Source organism: Musca domestica, unplaced genomic scaffold (assembly GCF_030504385.1).
Source record: "Musca domestica strain aabys unplaced genomic scaffold, Musca_domestica.polishedcontigs.V.1.1 24, whole genome shotgun sequence".
In the NCBI taxonomy this organism is placed as follows: domain Eukaryota; kingdom Metazoa; phylum Arthropoda; class Insecta; order Diptera; family Muscidae; genus Musca; species Musca domestica.
The window spans coordinates 1,118,864-1,137,268 of record NW_026712272.1 but is presented as its reverse complement, the minus strand read 5'-3'; the positions used below and the strand labels follow the sequence as shown (position 1 = coordinate 1,137,268).

Below are 18,405 nucleotides of genomic sequence, written 5' to 3'. Positions count from 1 at the left end.
GCATTATTTTTTTGTGGAATACAGTTTTTAGAATATATTCTAAAAAATTTGAAATGAAAGATATTTTCCGTAACAATTTTTATACCCTACACCACATAGTGGTACGGGTATTATGTCTTCGTATATTTGTTTGTAACATGGAGAAGGAAGCGAGATAGACCCATAGTTACTTTTGAGGATCTCCATAGAATCACTTTCTGAGTTGATTTATGCATGTCTGTCCGTCTGTCCGTACGTCCGTCTGTCCATGTATTCTTGTGAACAAAATGCAGGTCGCATTTATTATCCGATTGAGATGGAATTTTCCAAACAACATTTGTTTGGCCCAAGGACGAACCCTATTGAAATTGGAGATAATCGGTAAAAATTTAGATATAGCTCCCATATATATCTTCATCCGATTTGCCTTTTATTGTGCACCAAACGTGTAATATAAGCCCGAATAGTATGGAATGTTGCACATACAACCAAATTAGGCCTGAAAATAAGTATGCCAAATCTGATCCAAATCGGTCCAGATATAGCTATAGCTCCCAAATATATTGTTCATCCGATTTGTTATTTTTGTCCTCCACAGCCGTAATATGCACTCTGTAACAACAATATTTGGGGAAATATATCAAATACAGCTCAGAAATATCTTTGCCAAATTTTATCGAGATCAGTTCCGATTTGGATATACTCCCACATATAACTTAGTCCGATTTATCTTTTATTGTGCACCAAACGTCTAATATTTGCTTATATGGGAGGGAATTTGGCACTTACGACCGAATTGAGTCTAGAAGGTAGTATGCCAAATTTGGTGAAGATCGGTTCAGATATAGCTATAGCTCCCATATATATTGTTCATCCGACTTGTTGTATTTGTTACCCACAGCCGTAATATGCACTCCGTAACAACAATATTCAGGTAAATATATCAAATACAGCTAAGAAATATCTTTGCCACATTTTATCGAAATCGGTTCAGATTTGGATATAGCTCCCATATATATCATTATCTGATTTAAAATTTATTTTGCACCAAATGGGCAATACAAGTCCGAATTTAAAAGATACAAATGCTTCGGCATATTTAGTCCTTTGAACTTGGACAGTGGCTGGCAGTGGATATTTTCATTTTATGTAACTCTTCTGAGGTCATCACCCCATATTTCTGCATTCAATGGACCATGATGGCTGTCAGAGCGTTGAAATGATACCCAATGGCCTGGGATAAATGAATGACATTTTAAGTTGCACAAGCAAGGTTGGGGGGATGTGTGGGAGCTAGTTTTATAGATAATTTCTCTTGCTCTCTCTCTCTCTCTCTCTGTTTCTCTCTGCGGCCCAATGGGTGTTTGGCTTTGCTATGTGGTAACATTTTTGGTTCAAATTATAATTATAATCTTAGGGTGTATGATTGAATTCTCCCATAAAAACTTTTAATTATTATGTGGAGCTCTACTAAACTAGCAAAGTGGTGTAGGGTATCATAAAGTCGGCCCCGTCCGACTTTAGGACCCTTTTTACTGTTTTTTTTTTATTTTAATTTGTAGACCACTAACACTAATGTAAAAAAACAAAAACAAGTGGTTTTTTAGAAAAAAAAAAAACTTGGCAAAGAATAAGTCGACAAGGCCTGTTTTTTTTCTTTAAAAATTTTAAAAGAAAAATATTTTCCTTAAGATTATTTCATTTTACATTTCTATCCTTTCAGTATTAAAAATCTATGTGTGGATCTATTAAATTCTGCCATATTAAATTTTTAAATACAATTTTTTATTGATAAATTAAGTTTTTATTTTGAAAACTTCTTTTTTACAAACAAATAAAATAATAATTTTATTTTTTAATTTTTTTTTCTATGTAAATTTATAATGAATTCCATTTCTCCAGAATATCAAAATGACATTGTCTTCTTTTAAACAGTTGGCAGATTTTTCTTACAATCTCAAATTAAATAATTTCCATACAAATTACCAAAGTGACCATAAAACCATGTTGCTGTTGTTGATACGGACAAGCTAAATCGCTTTAAACCTAAAAACCTCATCATGTTGTTACACAACCACACATATGTATTTGATAGACAGCTCCTCCGGACCCCCACACTGCTGCTCCTTGCCATTTAACTAGAATGCCATGTCTTGGATATTAAAACAATTAGAGATAATCACACTGGAACTGGAATGGCATTCCAGGAAACTGGACATTAAAACGCATTACAACAATTTTGATGAAATGAGCCATAAACCTCGGGGGTATTGTTGTGGTCATGCGGAGGGAGGACAAATTAAGGAGGGAAAAAACCCGTGCACACAAAAAAAATAACAACAAGTTAAATAACAATAGCAACAAACTTACCAAGAAACCACTTAAGTGTTGCAGGTGGATTGCCGTAGTGGGAGACACACTTAACCGTGGCCAGGGAGCCAGCGTCCACGGTAATGTTATGGCCGGGCGGTACATGGGCGCCCTCATATTCCAGACGTGGTCGTTGTGGTGCAACTGCAAGTAAACAAAAAGAGGTTGGAGAGAATAAACATTTAGTACGAAGAAGAAGAAGAATAAGCTGAGGAGGAATCGGAGGAAAATCATTAGCGGTTAAAGTTCGAAAGCAAACCAAAAGAAAATGAAATAAAACTTTCGAATTGCAAAATTGAATAGAAGAAAGTTAAATACAACAGTAAAAATTACAAGACAATTGTAGATGTTGTAACAACAACAACAGCGACAATTCTACAAATTGCAAGACAACCTCAGAAGCTGCAGTGGCAGCAGCATCCAAAGAAGAAGAGATAACAATGAAGGAATTAAAATTGATGCCATGCATTTCCGGTTTCCTTAAGACGTGCTTGTTCCTCAATATTTTATTTAGCCAAGGTAAAATCTAAACCAACCTCACCTCCCTGGCTGGCAGTGGACATTTCAGTTGTGATTTTCTGCCATTCTTTTGAGGCCACCACCCCATATTCCTAGCTATGCAATGGACCATGATGGCTGTCAGAGCAGTGCAATGATACCCAATGGCCTGGGATAAATGAATGACATTTTAAGTTGCACAGACAAGGTTGGGGGGATGTGTGGGAGCTAGTTTCATAGATAATTTCTCTCTTGCTCTCCCTCTCTCTCTCGCTCTGTGTCTCTTTCTCTCTACGGGTGTTTGGCTTTGCTATGTGGTAACATTTTTGGTTTTAGTGGCTTGTTATGCATTCTAATTAAACTAAAGCTTGAGCCATTGCACGCAGACACGTCCCAACTCCCCTTTCTCTCTCCCTCCCTCCCTCCCACCCCCAGTTTACCCACAGTACATTAACTGTTTTCAGTGATCTCATCATCGTCATCATCATCATTGTTGGCCAATGCACCGAGAGATAAGGTACATTAGTGGACTACCACCAACATCATTAGATGAAGCAGAAAATTATTCTGGTTAAATTTAGAGAATGCGACAGAAGAAGCATGGCAATCAGCATCACAGCCAGCCATCACCATCATCGGCATCGTCGGCATCATCATCATTAGTTGTAACTTGTTTAAATAATGGCAGATAGTTTAAACAGTGTCAACGGTATTTAGTTGTCGTGACTGGGATAGGAAAAAGGGGATTGCATGGCCAATGGTCGAGAGGGCCTATTTGGTCGAGAGGGGAAGTATTGGGCATGCTTTAAATTTAATTAAAATTCAGTCTATTTGGACTGATATTAGCCAGTTTATTTGGGTTGATATTAGCACCATATATTGCACAAAAAAATTGAAATCGAAGGATGATATATATAAGAGCTATATGCAAATCTGAGCCGATCTTGACCAAAATTTTAAACACTTATTTCTGAGCTGTATCTGATATCTGGTACCAAATATGTAGTGAAATGTATATTACACATGTGAAGGACTTGAAATCCTAAATCGGATGAAACATATATATAGGAGCTATAGCTATATCTGAACCGATTTTCTTCAAATTTAATGTACTTGCTTCTGGACTGAATTCAGTCGGATGTGCCAAAATTCAGGTCATTGTCGGCTATTTGGTGCACAATAAACCTGATATCGGAAAAATATTTATATAAGAGCTATATCCAAATTTGAACCGATTCTCATCAATTTCAATAGGGTTCAGGTAAAACAAATATTGTTTTGAAAATTTCATTTCAATCGGATCGACCTGTATTTTGTTCACAAACATACAGGGACAGAAGGACGGACGGACAGGGGACTGACATGCGTAAAAAGCGATTCCATGAAGATTCTTAAAAATTAACTATAGGTCTATCTCGCTTCCTTATCCGTGTTACAAACAAATGCACGAAGACATAATACCCTCACCACTGTGAGACGTAGGGCATAAAAATTGCCACGAAAGCCTGCTTTCAGGAAGTATATGTTGGTGCTTGGACACTTTCTTCTGATTTCAAGAGCTGTTTAATAAAAAAGGACTCTTTTGATAGAAGAATACTTTCTAGGATTTTTTTAGGAGCGGATAGTTGGAAGCTTTTTTTTGAAAAAAGAAAAAAGACCTGTTCTTTTAGATGAATTTTCTTTTGGAAAGTACACCTTATATGACCTTTTCTTCCAGATTGTATGTCTCTGAGGCCATTTATTTTTTAATAAAGACAAATTTTAAATACATACAAGGGTGAGATGAAATGATAGTGTGATTTCTTTATATTTGGCTGGAAAACCACAAGTGGCTATCGTTAGAGCACTCCAGCATTTAAATGTGAATAAATCTTTTGTGTCTTGTACCATTGCTCGTTACCGTGATACTGATAGCGTAGCCCGACGTCAAGGAAGTGAACGGAAGAAAACAGCAACGTCAGTAGAAATGGTTCGAAAAGTAAAGGAGCGACTTGATCGAAACCCGCGTCGCAGTGGCGGAAAAATGGCTCGTGAGCTGGACATATCGCAGTATTCCATTCGTCAAATATTGAAAAATGAGCTCGGGGTTAAGCCACTGAAATTGCAAAAAGTGCAAGAACTTACACCGCAAGAGAAAGAAAATAGACTCAATAGAGTTGAAGAGTTGCTTCGCTTGGCCGAAAGTGGTGAAGTGCTGAATTTGGTTTTCACCGATGAGAAAATATTCGTTGTCCAGCAGTTTGTAAACAAACAAAATAATCGTGTTTACTTGCCAAAGAGGTCAGCTGAAAATGTGCACCTTCGGTTGGCCACCAGATCTCAAGCGCCGGCCATGGTGGTTGTGTGGGCCGTCATAACAGCTGATGGTCGTTCTAAGCTCGTATTAATCGACCGTGGCATCAGGATAAATGCCGAATATTAATGCGAGGGTGTATTAAATCCTTTGGCACGCAAGCATTTTCGCCGCAGACCTTGGACATCTCAACAGGACACAGCACAATCGCACTCAGCACGTGCACGTGCATTCAATAATTGTTTTTTGAAAAATGTAAAAATTATGGCGTTTGACTTTGTTGCAGTTTTTTTTATCTCACCCTTTACACCAAATTGAGCCTTAAGCGCCTTTTTCTCAATAGACATTGTCAAAGAAATTGAGATTTTTATGAGCTTTTCTGAAACAAATCTTCATTTTGCGTGATCTTTTGAAAGAAGTCGAACTATTTGCCTGAGATCCGAAAATGTTCATATATTTGAGATTCTAAGCCAGTTTTAGGGTTTTTGCCTTTTTTAGAATTTTGATTGTTTTTTCTACAATTTTCAAATGAATGAGGTGTAAATAGGCAATTAGTTTTTCTAGGGCGGATAATGTATTTTTGCCCTAAAAATGTTTAATATGGGTCCAATCATGGTCTCACAACAACAATATATATCAATTTTTTTGAAATACATGTATTATATTAAATTTCAAACATATTCATTAAAAAAATACAAATTTCAGCATTTTGCAAGATCTACACTACCCAGCCATTGTAAAGTATATAAGGTACCTTAGAATTTTCGCCAGCTCTTTTCTTTCTTTCATTGTTATACCTTCAGTCATTTGGCTTCAGAAGGTATATATCATTTTATACGGCTAAAACGTGTCTCTCACACGATAACTCTCGAATGGAGAATGCGATTTGGTTTAAACTTGGTACAGCTAAATATTATTATTAAAATAGATCGAGTTCGGAGACGGGAAGTATCGGACCACTCCTTCTCAAAAATTTTGTATGCATACTATTTAAATCCCAATAATTTATCCATGGAAAAGGTGGGTCTCCACCAATTTTTCTGTAGAAAAGTCGGGCCTCCCCTTACTTTTCTATGGAAAAGATGAGTCGCCACTAACTTTTCTATGGAAAAGATGAGTCTCCACTAACTTTTTTCTATGGAAAAGATGAGTCTCCACTAACTTTTCTATGGAAAAGATGAGTCTCCACCAACTTTTCTATGGAAAAGCAGGGTCTTCACCAAATCTTCTATGGAAAAGCTGGGTCACCACTAACTTTTCTATGAAAAAGCTCGGCCTTCATGGATAAGTTGGGTCTCCACTCACTTTTCTACAGAAAAGCTGGGTCTCAACTAACCTTTTTATGGAAAAGTCTCCACTGATTTTCTATAGAAAAGTTGAGTCTCCACTAACAGAAAAGTTGAATCTCCACCAACTTTTCTGTAGAAAAGCTGGGTCTCCACCAACTTTTCTATGGAAATGTTGGGTCTCCACCAACATTTCTATCGAAAAGTTGAGTCTCCACCAACTTTTCTATGGAAAAATTGGGTCTCCACCAACATTTCTATCGAAAAGTTGAGTCTCCACCAATTTTTATATCGAAAAGTTGAGTCTTCACCAACTTTTCTATGGAAAAGTTGAGTCTCCACCAACTTTTCTATGGAAAAATTGAGTCTCCACCAGCTTTTCTATGGAAAAGTTTAGTCTCCACCAACTTTTCTGTGGAAAAGTTCTCAAGAATTTTGTATGCATACTATTTAAATTCCAATAATTTTGACTGGTACCTCCTCCAAAATGGGTCACAATTTTGAATAGGCAAGAACCTCGTAAACGCGAAATGAGCAAACTTGGACTAACTGATACTTTTAAACTTGGTTATGAATATTTTATTTAAAATTTACAATTTTTGTCAGTTGGTCCCAGTTCGAAATGGTTTCATTTCTGGTGGCGTAGGTATTTAAAGGACATTTATGCATGAATTAGATCATATTGATTCATCCTAGCCATAAAGTTTAGATGGCGAAGATGAATCAATATGATCTCGGTTTTTCATGAACTTCACACCACTGTTACATGTCACAGGTGAACGGGTAGGTGCATATCTCAATGTCGTGTAGGTTATATTGGTATCAGGCATCAGCAATCTCTTCCAAATCCACCCAAAATCGTAATGAGTTTACTGCAATGAAAACATGTCTTACAGATTTCCGAAAGAACAAAGGCGACTCATTATCAATGAGATTGTGGAAGCTGGCCATTACCTTGTAAACCCACTGACACAAATTGTCAGTAAGAAAAGTGTATTTGGGGAGAAAGCGAGAGAGAGGGAGAGAAGTGGTGGACAGCTGCATAACAAAACCATAAAACAATGGATGTGCATTGTTGTTCTTGTTGATATGACTGACATGCATACATATGTGTGTGTGTGTGTATATGTGGGAGTTAACACACAGCTGAACACAATGCACACAAACAATTCTAATACAATACCCAATTAGACATCAAGACATTCTGGGGTTTATGTGGTCCGACAGCCATGTAACGACATGGAACATTTGTAACTTTCGGAAAACGGATATCTATTCTATGTTGGCTTCAATGCAATTCTTCTCCTTTGATATTCTTGGAAAATTCTCTCATCAGTTTAGGGTTATGGTTTTTCTGCGGATGTATGGGTTTTTGTGTGCAGCTGATATTGTGTGTGTATTTGTGCAATTATGTTTGGCTTATCATTTGTCTTAAGACCCAACACAGAAACACACACATCTGGGTGAAACTCGATGGGAAATAAAAAGAATTTCTATTCAAGGTAGTGGAAAATGTTCATGCTTAATCAAAGCTTATATTGTATGAGATTTGTTGAAAATTTCATTTCATACGTACACACGCACACACACACACAGACAAGGATGTACTCCTTAAACCCGAATGTAGTTTTGTAATTCTTACAAAATATCAAGGTGTCTGATTACCTGCGGTTCTACAACAGATGATACGTGTTTAACATCACAGAAGTGTGTTAAAAACTAACGTACGTACACACATACACACACACATGGAGAAAACAAAAATTACAACAACAATCCATTTGAACATTTTTTTCAACAAGGATTAGAAGAGGATTTGGCAAAAGCAATCCATTCCCGTCGAAGGACTGCACTGTGTTTTGGGAAAAATTGATTTTACAAATTTTTCCTTAGAGAAAAACTGATTTCCAATCATCTTTTCTATTGAGAAGGTGGGTCTCCACAAACTTTTGTATGGAAAGATGGGTCTCCAGCAATTTTTCTATGGAAAAGTTGAGTCTCCACCAACTTTTCTGTAGAAAAGGTAGGTCTCCACCAACTTTTCTATTGAAAAGGTAGGTCTCCACCAACTTTTCTATTGAAAAGGTAGGTCTCCACCAACTTTTCTATTGAAAAGGTAGGTCTCCACCAACTTTTCTATAAAAAAGCTAGGTCTCCACTAACTTTTCTGTGGAAAAAGTATGTCTCCACCAACTTTTTTTCTCGAAAAAGTAAGTCTCCACTAACTTTTCTCTAGAAAAGCTAGGTCTCCACTAACTTTTCTTAATAAAATATGAGACTCCATCAATTTTTCTCTAGAAAATAATAGTCTCCGGCATGTTCACATTTTTGTACTTTTGGATTATCATTGCAACGGTAATTATTTCACACCCACTGTCCCCTGGATTGAAAGCCAGTCGTTGTGTGCGATAATGGTATCAGCTGCATTTTTAAATGCATTTTCTCTTACCTTTGGTTTGATACATAAACACAGAAGAGATATAGAAGAAAAAGTATTTCGTATGTGCGTGTGTGAGTGTTTGTTTGGTTTTGTCTATCGATGATATATATCTGCGAGCTAAGATTTTCGTTAGAATGAATGTTGGAAATGTATGTAGCTATTTTTTTTTTTCTCAATTAAAGCTATTCAACTTTTATAGCTGCTGAAGGGGGAGAGAGAGAAAAAAAACTCACTTTACTCTGATGCATCTGGAAGATAAGTAATGACTGCTGTCATGGTATTTGTGGTTGGGATTACTTACTTTAGCATTTAGTTTTGAGATTTAGAAAATTAATTAAGGTAGTCTTGGTATTTATACTCTTTACGGTTGTATTCCAATGGCAAAGTAATTGCGGAGAATGGGAACCAACTAGCTTTAAAAATGAAGAAAGTTTAAAACGTACTACAAAAATCTAACTTATATATGTCTGGTTGGTTTTCTATCAAAGAGCGAAGTTTCCATCATTTTTTCCGGTAACTAAATTTTCTATGAAGAAGTCTCCATAATTTTTTTTTCGAAAAAGTGAGTCTACACAAACTTTTCTATGGAAAAAGTAAGTCTCCACACACTTTTCTATGTAAAAAGCAAGTCTCCCCAAATGTTTCTATGGCAAAAGTGTGTCTCCACAAACATTTCTGTAGAGAAAGTGTGTCTCCACAAACTTTTCTTTAGAAAAAGTGAGTCTTCACCATCTTTTCTATAGAAAAAGTTAGTCTACACAAGTTTTTTTGTAGAAAAGGTCAGTCTCCACAAACTTTTCTGTAGTAAAAATGAGTCTCCGCCCACTTTTCTATAGAAAAAGTGAATCTCCACAAAATTTTCCGTTGAAAAAGTGAGTCTCCACAAACTTTTCTATTGACACTGGAGTCTCCACAGACGTTGCTATAAAAAAGGGTATAGCCACCAACTTTTCTATACAAAAACTGAGTTTCAACCAAATTTTCTATAGAAAAAGTAAGTCTCCACCAACATTTCTGTAGAAAAATTTAGCCTTCACCAACTTTTCTATAGAAAAAGTTAGTCTACACAAGTTTTTTTTGTAGAAAAGGTCAGCCTCCACAAACTTTTCTGTAGAAAAGGTCAGTCTCCACAAACTTTTTTGTAGAAAAAGTGAGTCTCCACATACTCTTCTGTAGAAAGAGTTAGTCTCCACCAACTTTTCTATAGAAAGAGTTAGTCTCCACCAACTTTTCTATAGAAAAAGTGAGTCTCCACCAACTTTTCTATAGAAAGAGTTAGTCTCCACCAACTTTTCTATAGAAAGAGTTAGTCTCCACCAACTTTTCTTTAGAAAGAGTTAGTCTCCACCAACTTTTCTATAGAAAGAGTTAGTCTCCACCAACTTTTCTATAGAAAGAGTTAGTCTCCACCAACTTTTCTATAGAAAGAGTTAGTCTCCACCAACTTTTCTATAGAAAGAGTTAGTCTCCACCAACTTTTCTATAGAAAAAGTTAGTCTCCACCAACTTTTCTATAGGAAAAGTTAGTCTCCACCAACTTTTCTATAGGAAAAGTTAGTCTCCACCAACGTTTCTATAGGAAAAGTTAGTCTCCACAAACTTTTCTACAGAAAAAGTGAGTCTCTACAAACTTTTCTATAGGAAAGTTTGTCTTCACTAAATTTTCTATAGGAAAGTTCAGTCTCCACCGAATTTTCTATGGGAAAAATTAGTCTCCACCAACTTTTCTATAGAAAAAGTTAGTCTCCATCAACTTTTCTGTAGAAAAACTTAGTCTCCACTAATTTTTCTGTTAGTCTCTGCCAACTTTTCTATAAAAAAAGTTAGTCTCCACCATGTTTTCTATAAAAAATTTTGTCTCCACCAACTTTTCTATAGGAAAATTTAGTCTCCACTAACTTTTCTATAGGAAAATTTAGTCTCCACTAAATTTTCTATAGGAAAGTTCAGTCTCCACCAAATTTTCTATGGGAAAAAGTGAGTCTCCACAAACTTTTCTATAGAAAAGGTGAGTCTCCATAAACCTTTTTATGCAAAAAGTTAATCTCCACAAACTTTTCTATAAAAAAATAAGTCTCCATTTTTAAAATTTTGGAAATTTATCCAAATCTAAGTCTAGTACTGCCTTTGATAACCATCTTCGAATTTTGAAATTACAAATCATTCTCAAAACTTCACCTTCTAATGTTTCAAATTCAGCACACAAAAGGAAATCTGAAATGGGCAACCAACCTGAAAACCATAAACAAGTTCAAATGGTCCTTTTCAAACAAGGCTGAATGACTGGTCGTCGGACCGGCTATTCAGGTATTGTTTCATGTCGATCGATTTGGACAAGTGTCCAACTAAATGGGTACTATTTTGCGTACAAAAAAAAAAACAAAGCAGGCAAACACTGGAAACCCATTGGGGAAATTGTATCGAGTATGTACATTGTGTGTATGTATGTGTGTGTGTTGCATAGTAAAAGTCTTCATGGCTCTATTTTGTTTGTTGCAGTATTGGTGTTGTTGCTGCCGTTGTCCCTGTCATTGTTATCCTTTTGTGTATGTGACGTGCCTGCTGTTATTGTTACTGTTGCTGTCCACCTGCCTTGGCTATTTGCCCATACTTACCACGTACAACCAACCGTACCGGTTGACTGGTTAAAGCATCCTGTGTCGTAAAATCACTTGCCGTCACCTGACATTCCCAAAGGCCATCATCGAAATCCAATGTGGCCGAGCGTATCCACAGCGAACAGTCGCCACCAATCTGCATCGGTGGCGGATGTAAATCCAAATGCAGGCCACCGCTGGGCGTTGAGGATGGCCGGGCGGCCCATTCGTATTTCTTGGCATAAATGCCAACGGGCTGCAATGAAACAAAGAGAGAGGAGAGTGGAGGGATGAGTAAGGCATTAAAAATCACAGCAAAAGACAACATAAAATGAAAAGCGCCGTAAAATTGGGAATTCTATTCCAAAACGAACAAACCAAACGAACCCCGAACGAACGAAAAAAAAAAAAAAAAAAAAAACTAGTTCACATTCAATTGTTGCCCCAAGAAGCCTTTTTGTTATCTCCTCTTCTTTTTCGGCCTATGGTTGTTGTGGTTCTTATGAATGTGACCAGAGAGTAATTAGTACGCCAAAAGGATGTATAAATTTCTTTGAGTGTTTTCTCTGTGTGAGTGCGTGTGTGTGTGTGTGTGTTTGTGTTCGGATTTGGCCTTAAAATCAAAGCTTCAGGATATACTGCTGCTCATGTTGTTCCCACCCGCATTGTTATCTAAGGTCATGTGCTTTGATTATAAACTATTGCCTATTCAAGTTGATTGTGTTATTTGTCTTTTTCCTAGGTTTTTGTGTGGTTCATATGTTGCAGAGAGAAAGTTTATTCGAAAATGGGTGTGGAGTTTGGAAAGATGGGAATATGATTTTGGCATGGATATGAAAATATATGATGACGTATACTTCAAATTATTGCTTATACGTCATAGTCTAATTTTTTCATCTTCTTATATTTAGCTTCAAAAAATTACAAAAAAAAAAAAACAATATTTAAAAAAAATTGAACTATTTTCAAAAATCATTCAAAAAAAAAAAAAAAAAAAAAAAAAAAAACATTTACATAAAAAATTCTAATAATCAAAAAGTCATTCGAAAATATTTAAAAAATTTTAATATAGTACTCGTAAGTTACAATTTTTATACCTTCCACTTCGGAAAGGAGGGTATATTAACTTTGTCATCGTCGTAGACCCCATAAAATATATATTCATAATCAGCATAAAATTCTAAGTCGACTTAACGATGTCCGTCTGTCTGTCCGTTTGTCTGTTGAAATCACGATACAGTACACATTATTTGACGTAGAGCGCCAAAATTTAGCAGAGCAATTTGCATTGTGTCTAGGATGGTTGGTATTGAAAATCAGATATATCGGTCCACGTTCTAGTATAGCCCCCATATAACGGTACCTCCCGATATTCGGTATTTTGATTATTTTTGCCACATTTTGTCACGGATTTGTTTAAAAATTTGTATTTGTGGGTCATAATGGGTGCTAGTTCGTGTGACTAAACATTGTATGTATAGGTCCACGTTTTGATATAGTCCCCATATAACGGTACCTCCCAATATTCGGTATTTTTATGATTTTTGACACATTTTTTCAAGAATTTCTCTGAAAATTTGGTAGTTGTAGATCATAATGGGTCCCAGTTCGTGTGGCGAGTCATTGTAATTATAGGTCTACGTTTTGGTATAGGCCCCATATAACGGTACCTTCCGATATTCGGTAATTTGATGATTTTTGCCACATTTTTTCACAGATTTGTCTGAAAATTGGTATTTGTAGGTCATAATGGGTTCTAGCTCCTTTGGCGAAACATTGCATGTGCAGGTCCACGATTTGGTATAGCCCCCACATAACGATACTACCCTATATTCGGCATTTTAATGGTTTTTGCCACATTTCTTCTAATGTTTCCTTTACCCTAAGGTGGAGGGTAGTAAAAGTTTGGCCTTGCCGAACTTTATGTTTTTTTACTTGTTTTTTTTTTTTTTAATTTATCCTCTTTCAGGGGGTAAAGTACTAACAAAGAACTCCTTGTGTAGAATTTCAGACAATTCTTTTGAAAATGTGGTTAAAATCATCAAAATACCGAATTTAGGGGGGTACCGGTATATGGGGGGCTATATGATTTAATGGACTTGACCTGCCTGCAGACGAAAGACCAGATCTGTCTTTCGCAAAATTTTAGCTTCCTATCTTAATTCGTTTGGACTGTAGCATTATTACAACAGACGGAAAGACGGACGGACGGACAGGGTTAAATCGCTGAGCTGATACTACTTAAATGGTGAGTGAACAATAACAGCATATGAGGGACTTCAACAACAAATCGTATGAAAAATGTATATGGGAGCTACAGCTGTATCTGAATCGAGTTTCAACAAAATTTTAAGCACTTGCTTTTAGGCTGAATTCCGTCGGAAATGCCAAATGCAGTCCATTTGGGCTGATATCGGTCATTTGGAGCACAAATTATGGCCTTCAAGTGGCCAATGAATCCGTCACACGCTGCCCGAATGTTGCTCTGCGGTATTTTGACCCATTCCCGGCAAAGCGCTTGCCATGGTGCACTAGAAATGAAGCGAGCAACCTCATTTTGTAACCACTCTTGGGTGGCGCGTGCTGAGTCCTGTTGGAACGTCCAAGGTCTGCGGCCAAAATGTTTGCATGCCCAAGGCGTTAATACACCCTCCAGAATATTTTAGCGATAATATTCGGCATTTATTCTGATGCCGCGGTCGATTAATACGAGCGGAGAGCGACCATCGGCTGTAATGGCGTTATGGTCCACACCATCACCATGGCTGCCGCTTCAGTTCTGGTGGCCATCAGAAGGTGTACATTTTCAGCTGACCTCTTTGGCAAGTAAAGTCGATCATTTTGTTTGTTTAAAAACTACTGGACAACCAATGTTTTCTCAATGGAGACGGAGAAAACCAAATTCGGCAGTTCACCACTTTCGGCCAAGCAAAGCAACTCTTTAGCTCTTTTGAGTCTGTTTTCTTTCTGTTGCGGTGTAAATTCTTGCACTTTTTGCAATTTCAATGGCCTTACCCCGAGCTCATTTTTCAATATTTGCCGGAATATTGCGATATTTTCAGCTTACGAGTCATTTTTCGGGCACTGCGACGCGGGTTTCGCTTCTTTACTTTTCGAACCATTTCTGTCGATGTTGCTGTTTTCTTCCGTCCACTTCCTTGACATCGGGCTACGCTACTAGTATCACGGTAATTAAAGCAGCTTTTGGACAAGTGGCTTAGAAATGACAGCAGTCTGAAGTTGGTTGCAGTTTTTTCATCTCACCCTGTATTATAGAAATATTGACAAAGGGAAAATCTGAATATATTTAAAAAAAAAGTTTCAGAAAAGCCTGAAAGTTCTGAAAGCTTCTAAAAATTTCTAATATTAATTGGAGAACTGTCTGAAAAAGACTTGCAGCTTCAAACTCAGGGCTTTTGAATCATCAATCCTGGATCTTTCTTGACACAGTAATCGTGGTAGTTTTAAATTTTTATTTTTTTTTATTTTAATTTTTTTTTTTGATGGATTTTCAAAAGCTACATTTAAAAAAAAAGGAAAATTTTTCAATATTTTTCAATTAATACATATTAATATATTCCAAAGATGACATATTATAAATTTGTGTTTCAAACTTATAGATCTGCATTTTTAATGGATCATAAAAATAATATACCATTCCCCCAAGTTTATTGTTCTTAGAATCCTTCAGAAAATATTACTTTTAAATCATCGTTGATTGGTCTTAGAACCTATAGCATTTCTCAAGTTTCATCATACCCAATGATGTAACTTTAGTACCGCTGCACCCACAATGGCCATCACACCAAAACCATGCCCCCTTTAATTTCTAATCTTCTAAGCATTCTGGGAAAAAATAATTTTCCAAGAAAGGACAACATAATTCTATTTTTCACTTTGTTTTTTTTTTTCTTCTTTTTTCCTGCAATAGACGCACAACAGCACTTGCAAAACAACACATTGTCCTTTGCATGAATAAGTAAGAGAATCAGAGAAGGGGAAGTGCAAGGACAAAAAATGAAAAACAATAGTTGCATAAATAAGACTACTTTACAGTTGTTATTGTTGTTTGGTTGTATAGAATAAAATTCAAGAATACAAACATACGCACACCTACCTAACACATACACTGCAAAAGTTAAACAGTCACATACACAGACTCCCAGATATATAAAAATTTAAATTTTAAGGAAACATGTTTGGTTGCATGTTTCTCGTTTTGCCGACACATGTATATGTTTGTGGGAATATAAAAGTGTGAGTGTGACAGTGTGTGCGTGAGTAATTTCTGTTTCCTTTTCGATTGAGTATTGTTAGATTTGACATGTGTACGATATTGTGAAAGAAAAGTGTGCATATTCGAGTGTGGGTGTGTGAGTGCGTCTTTGTTGCTGTTCATGAAAATCCTATTTATTCGACATGTAAATGGGAAATTGTACTTGTTTCTTGTTGTTTTTGTTTACTAATTGGAAATTAAATTACAATTAGTGCTCCAAGCAAAAGTTCAAATTAGTCCTACGTATTTACACACCCTTAAGTTATTGCTTATTGTGGCTGTTGTTGCTGTTATTGCTGTTAGTTGCTGAAACTAAGAATTTGTATTGGAATTGTATTGAAATTGAAAATTCGTAATTGGGTATTGTAGGAGTGCCAGAGAGAGAGAGAGAGAGAGAGAGTGGCATTTCTTTTCGTGGCACATCACACATGTTGGACATGCATGCAATTGGAATTGGAAATAATTTCATTGACTATAAATTTCGAAATAAATATTTTAATTAAATTTTCTTTTAAAAATATTTTCAAAAAAGTCAATTTAATTTCTTAAAAAGCATTTATAATATATTCAAAAAATAATATCACAGTTTTAAGTTCTTCAAAATTTAGCCCTTAAGCTCTTCAAAAAATATGAAAAATTACTATTATATAAATATCATTCAAAAATATTTTTCAAAAAATCGAGAACTAATATTCATGGAGTACTTCACAGGATATTCAAAGAATACTTGTTTGTTAGTTTAGGGATCTGGAAAATATTTTCAGATTATTTTTTAATCTTCCTGATTTTTAAGACCTTCAGAAAATATTTTTTATAAATCCAAACAATGCAAATAGTCCTTAGAAAAATATTTTAAAAGGGGCTGACGTCTAACGAGTTCTTTATAAATTATTTTCAGAAAAAGTGGCTCATCATAGTATTTAAAAAAAAATTAAAAAATCAGCTTTAATCTTTAATCTTAAATCTTTAGGAATTATTTTAAAAAATCTACTTTGACTTGTCTCAAATTCCTTCGAAAAATGTTTAGACAATTAATATTCATTGGTCCTTTATTGTTTAGAAGATTTTTTTTAAAAAAAAGTCCACGTTGACTCATTTTAAAAACAAAATTATTTAAAAATTTATTTAAAAAAATCAACATTTATCGGTCCTTGAGATCTTCAAAAACTATTTTAAAAACACATTGACAGGTCAACGTTGAATGGTCTGAAAGTCCTTCGACAATTACTTTTAAGAAACTCACTTTGAGTCCTTCAGAAATTATTTTTAAGAAATTCACGTTGACTGGTCTTAGAGTCCTTCAGAAATTATTTTTAAGAATTTTTTAAAAAACCCACGTTGACTGGTTTTAGACTCCTTTAGAAATTATTTTTAAGAATTTTTTAAGAAATCCACGTTGACTAGTTTTAGAGTCCTTCAGAAATTATTTTTAAGAAATCCACGTTGACAGGTCTTAGAGTCCTTCAGAAATTATTTTTAAGAATTTTTTAAGAAATCCATGTTGACTAGTTTTAGAGTCCTTCAGAAATTATTTTTAAGAATTTTTTAAGAAATCCACGTCTTAGAGTCCTACAGAAATTATTTTTAAGAATTTTTTAAGAAATCCACGTTGACTGGTCTTAGAGTCCTTCAGAAATTATTTTTAAGAATTTTTTAAGAAACCCACGTTGACTGGTTTTAGACTCCTTTAGAAATTATTTTTAAGAATTTTTTAAGAAATCCACGTTGACTAGTCTTAGAGTCCTTCAGAAATTATTTTTAAGAATTTTTTAAGAAATCCACTTTGACTGGTCTTAGAGTCCTTCAGATTATTATTTTTAAGAAATCCACGTTGACTGGTCTTAGAGTCCTTCAGAAATTATTTTTAAGAATTTTTTAAGAAATCCACGTTGACTGGTCTTAGAGTCCTTCAGAAATTATTTTTAAGAATTTTTTAAGAAACCCATGTTGACTGGTTTTAGACTCCTTTAGAAATTATTTTTAAGAATTTTTTAAGAAATCCACGTTGACTAGTTTTAGAGTCCTTCAGAAATTATTTTTAAGAATTTTTTAAGAAATCCACGTTGACAGGTCTTAGAGTCCTTCAGAAATTATTTTTAAGAATTTTTTAAGAAATCCACGTTGACTGTTCTTAGAGTCCTTCAAATATTTTTTTTAAGAATTTTTTTAAAAATACACGTTGACTGGTTTTAGAGTCTTTTAGAAATTATTTTAAAAAAATCCATGTTTACTGGTTTTAGGGTCCTTCAGAAATTATTTTTATAAAAACCACGTTGGGCCCCTCAAACATTAATTTAAAAAATTCACGATGTCTGGTTGCAGAATTTTTTAAATATAAACGTTGAGTCCTTCAGAAATTATTTTTAAGAATTTTTTAAGAAACCCATGTTGACTGGTTTTAGACTCCTTTAGAAATTATTTTTAAGAATTTTTTAAGAAATCCACGTTGACTAGTTTTAGAGTCCTTCAGAAATTATTTTTAAGAATTTTTTAAGAAATCCACGTTGACAGGTCTTAGAGTCCTTCAGAAATTATTTTTAAGAATTTTTTAAGAAATCCATGTTGACTAGTTTTAGAGTCCTTCAGAAATTATTTTTAAGAATTTTTTAAGAAATCCACGTTGACAGGTCTTAGAGTCCTTCAGAAATTATTTTTAAGAATTTTTT

The 18,405-nt window shown here is 35.1% G+C and overlaps 1 protein-coding gene across 1 annotated transcript in view; it reads right to left on the bottom strand.

Moving 5' to 3' along the window:
• LOC101897963 (uncharacterized) overlaps window positions 1-18,405 on the bottom strand; it is a 546,201-nt gene that overhangs the window by 222,284 nt on the left and 305,512 nt on the right. The window contains exons 3-4 of the mRNA XM_059123253.1: window positions 11,482-11,719; window positions 2,350-2,493 (exon numbers count right to left, since the gene is read on the bottom strand). Coding sequence (XP_058979236.1) covers window positions 2,350-2,493; window positions 11,482-11,719 — 382 coding nt within the window. The remainder of the gene's footprint in view (window positions 1-2,349; window positions 2,494-11,481; window positions 11,720-18,405) is intronic.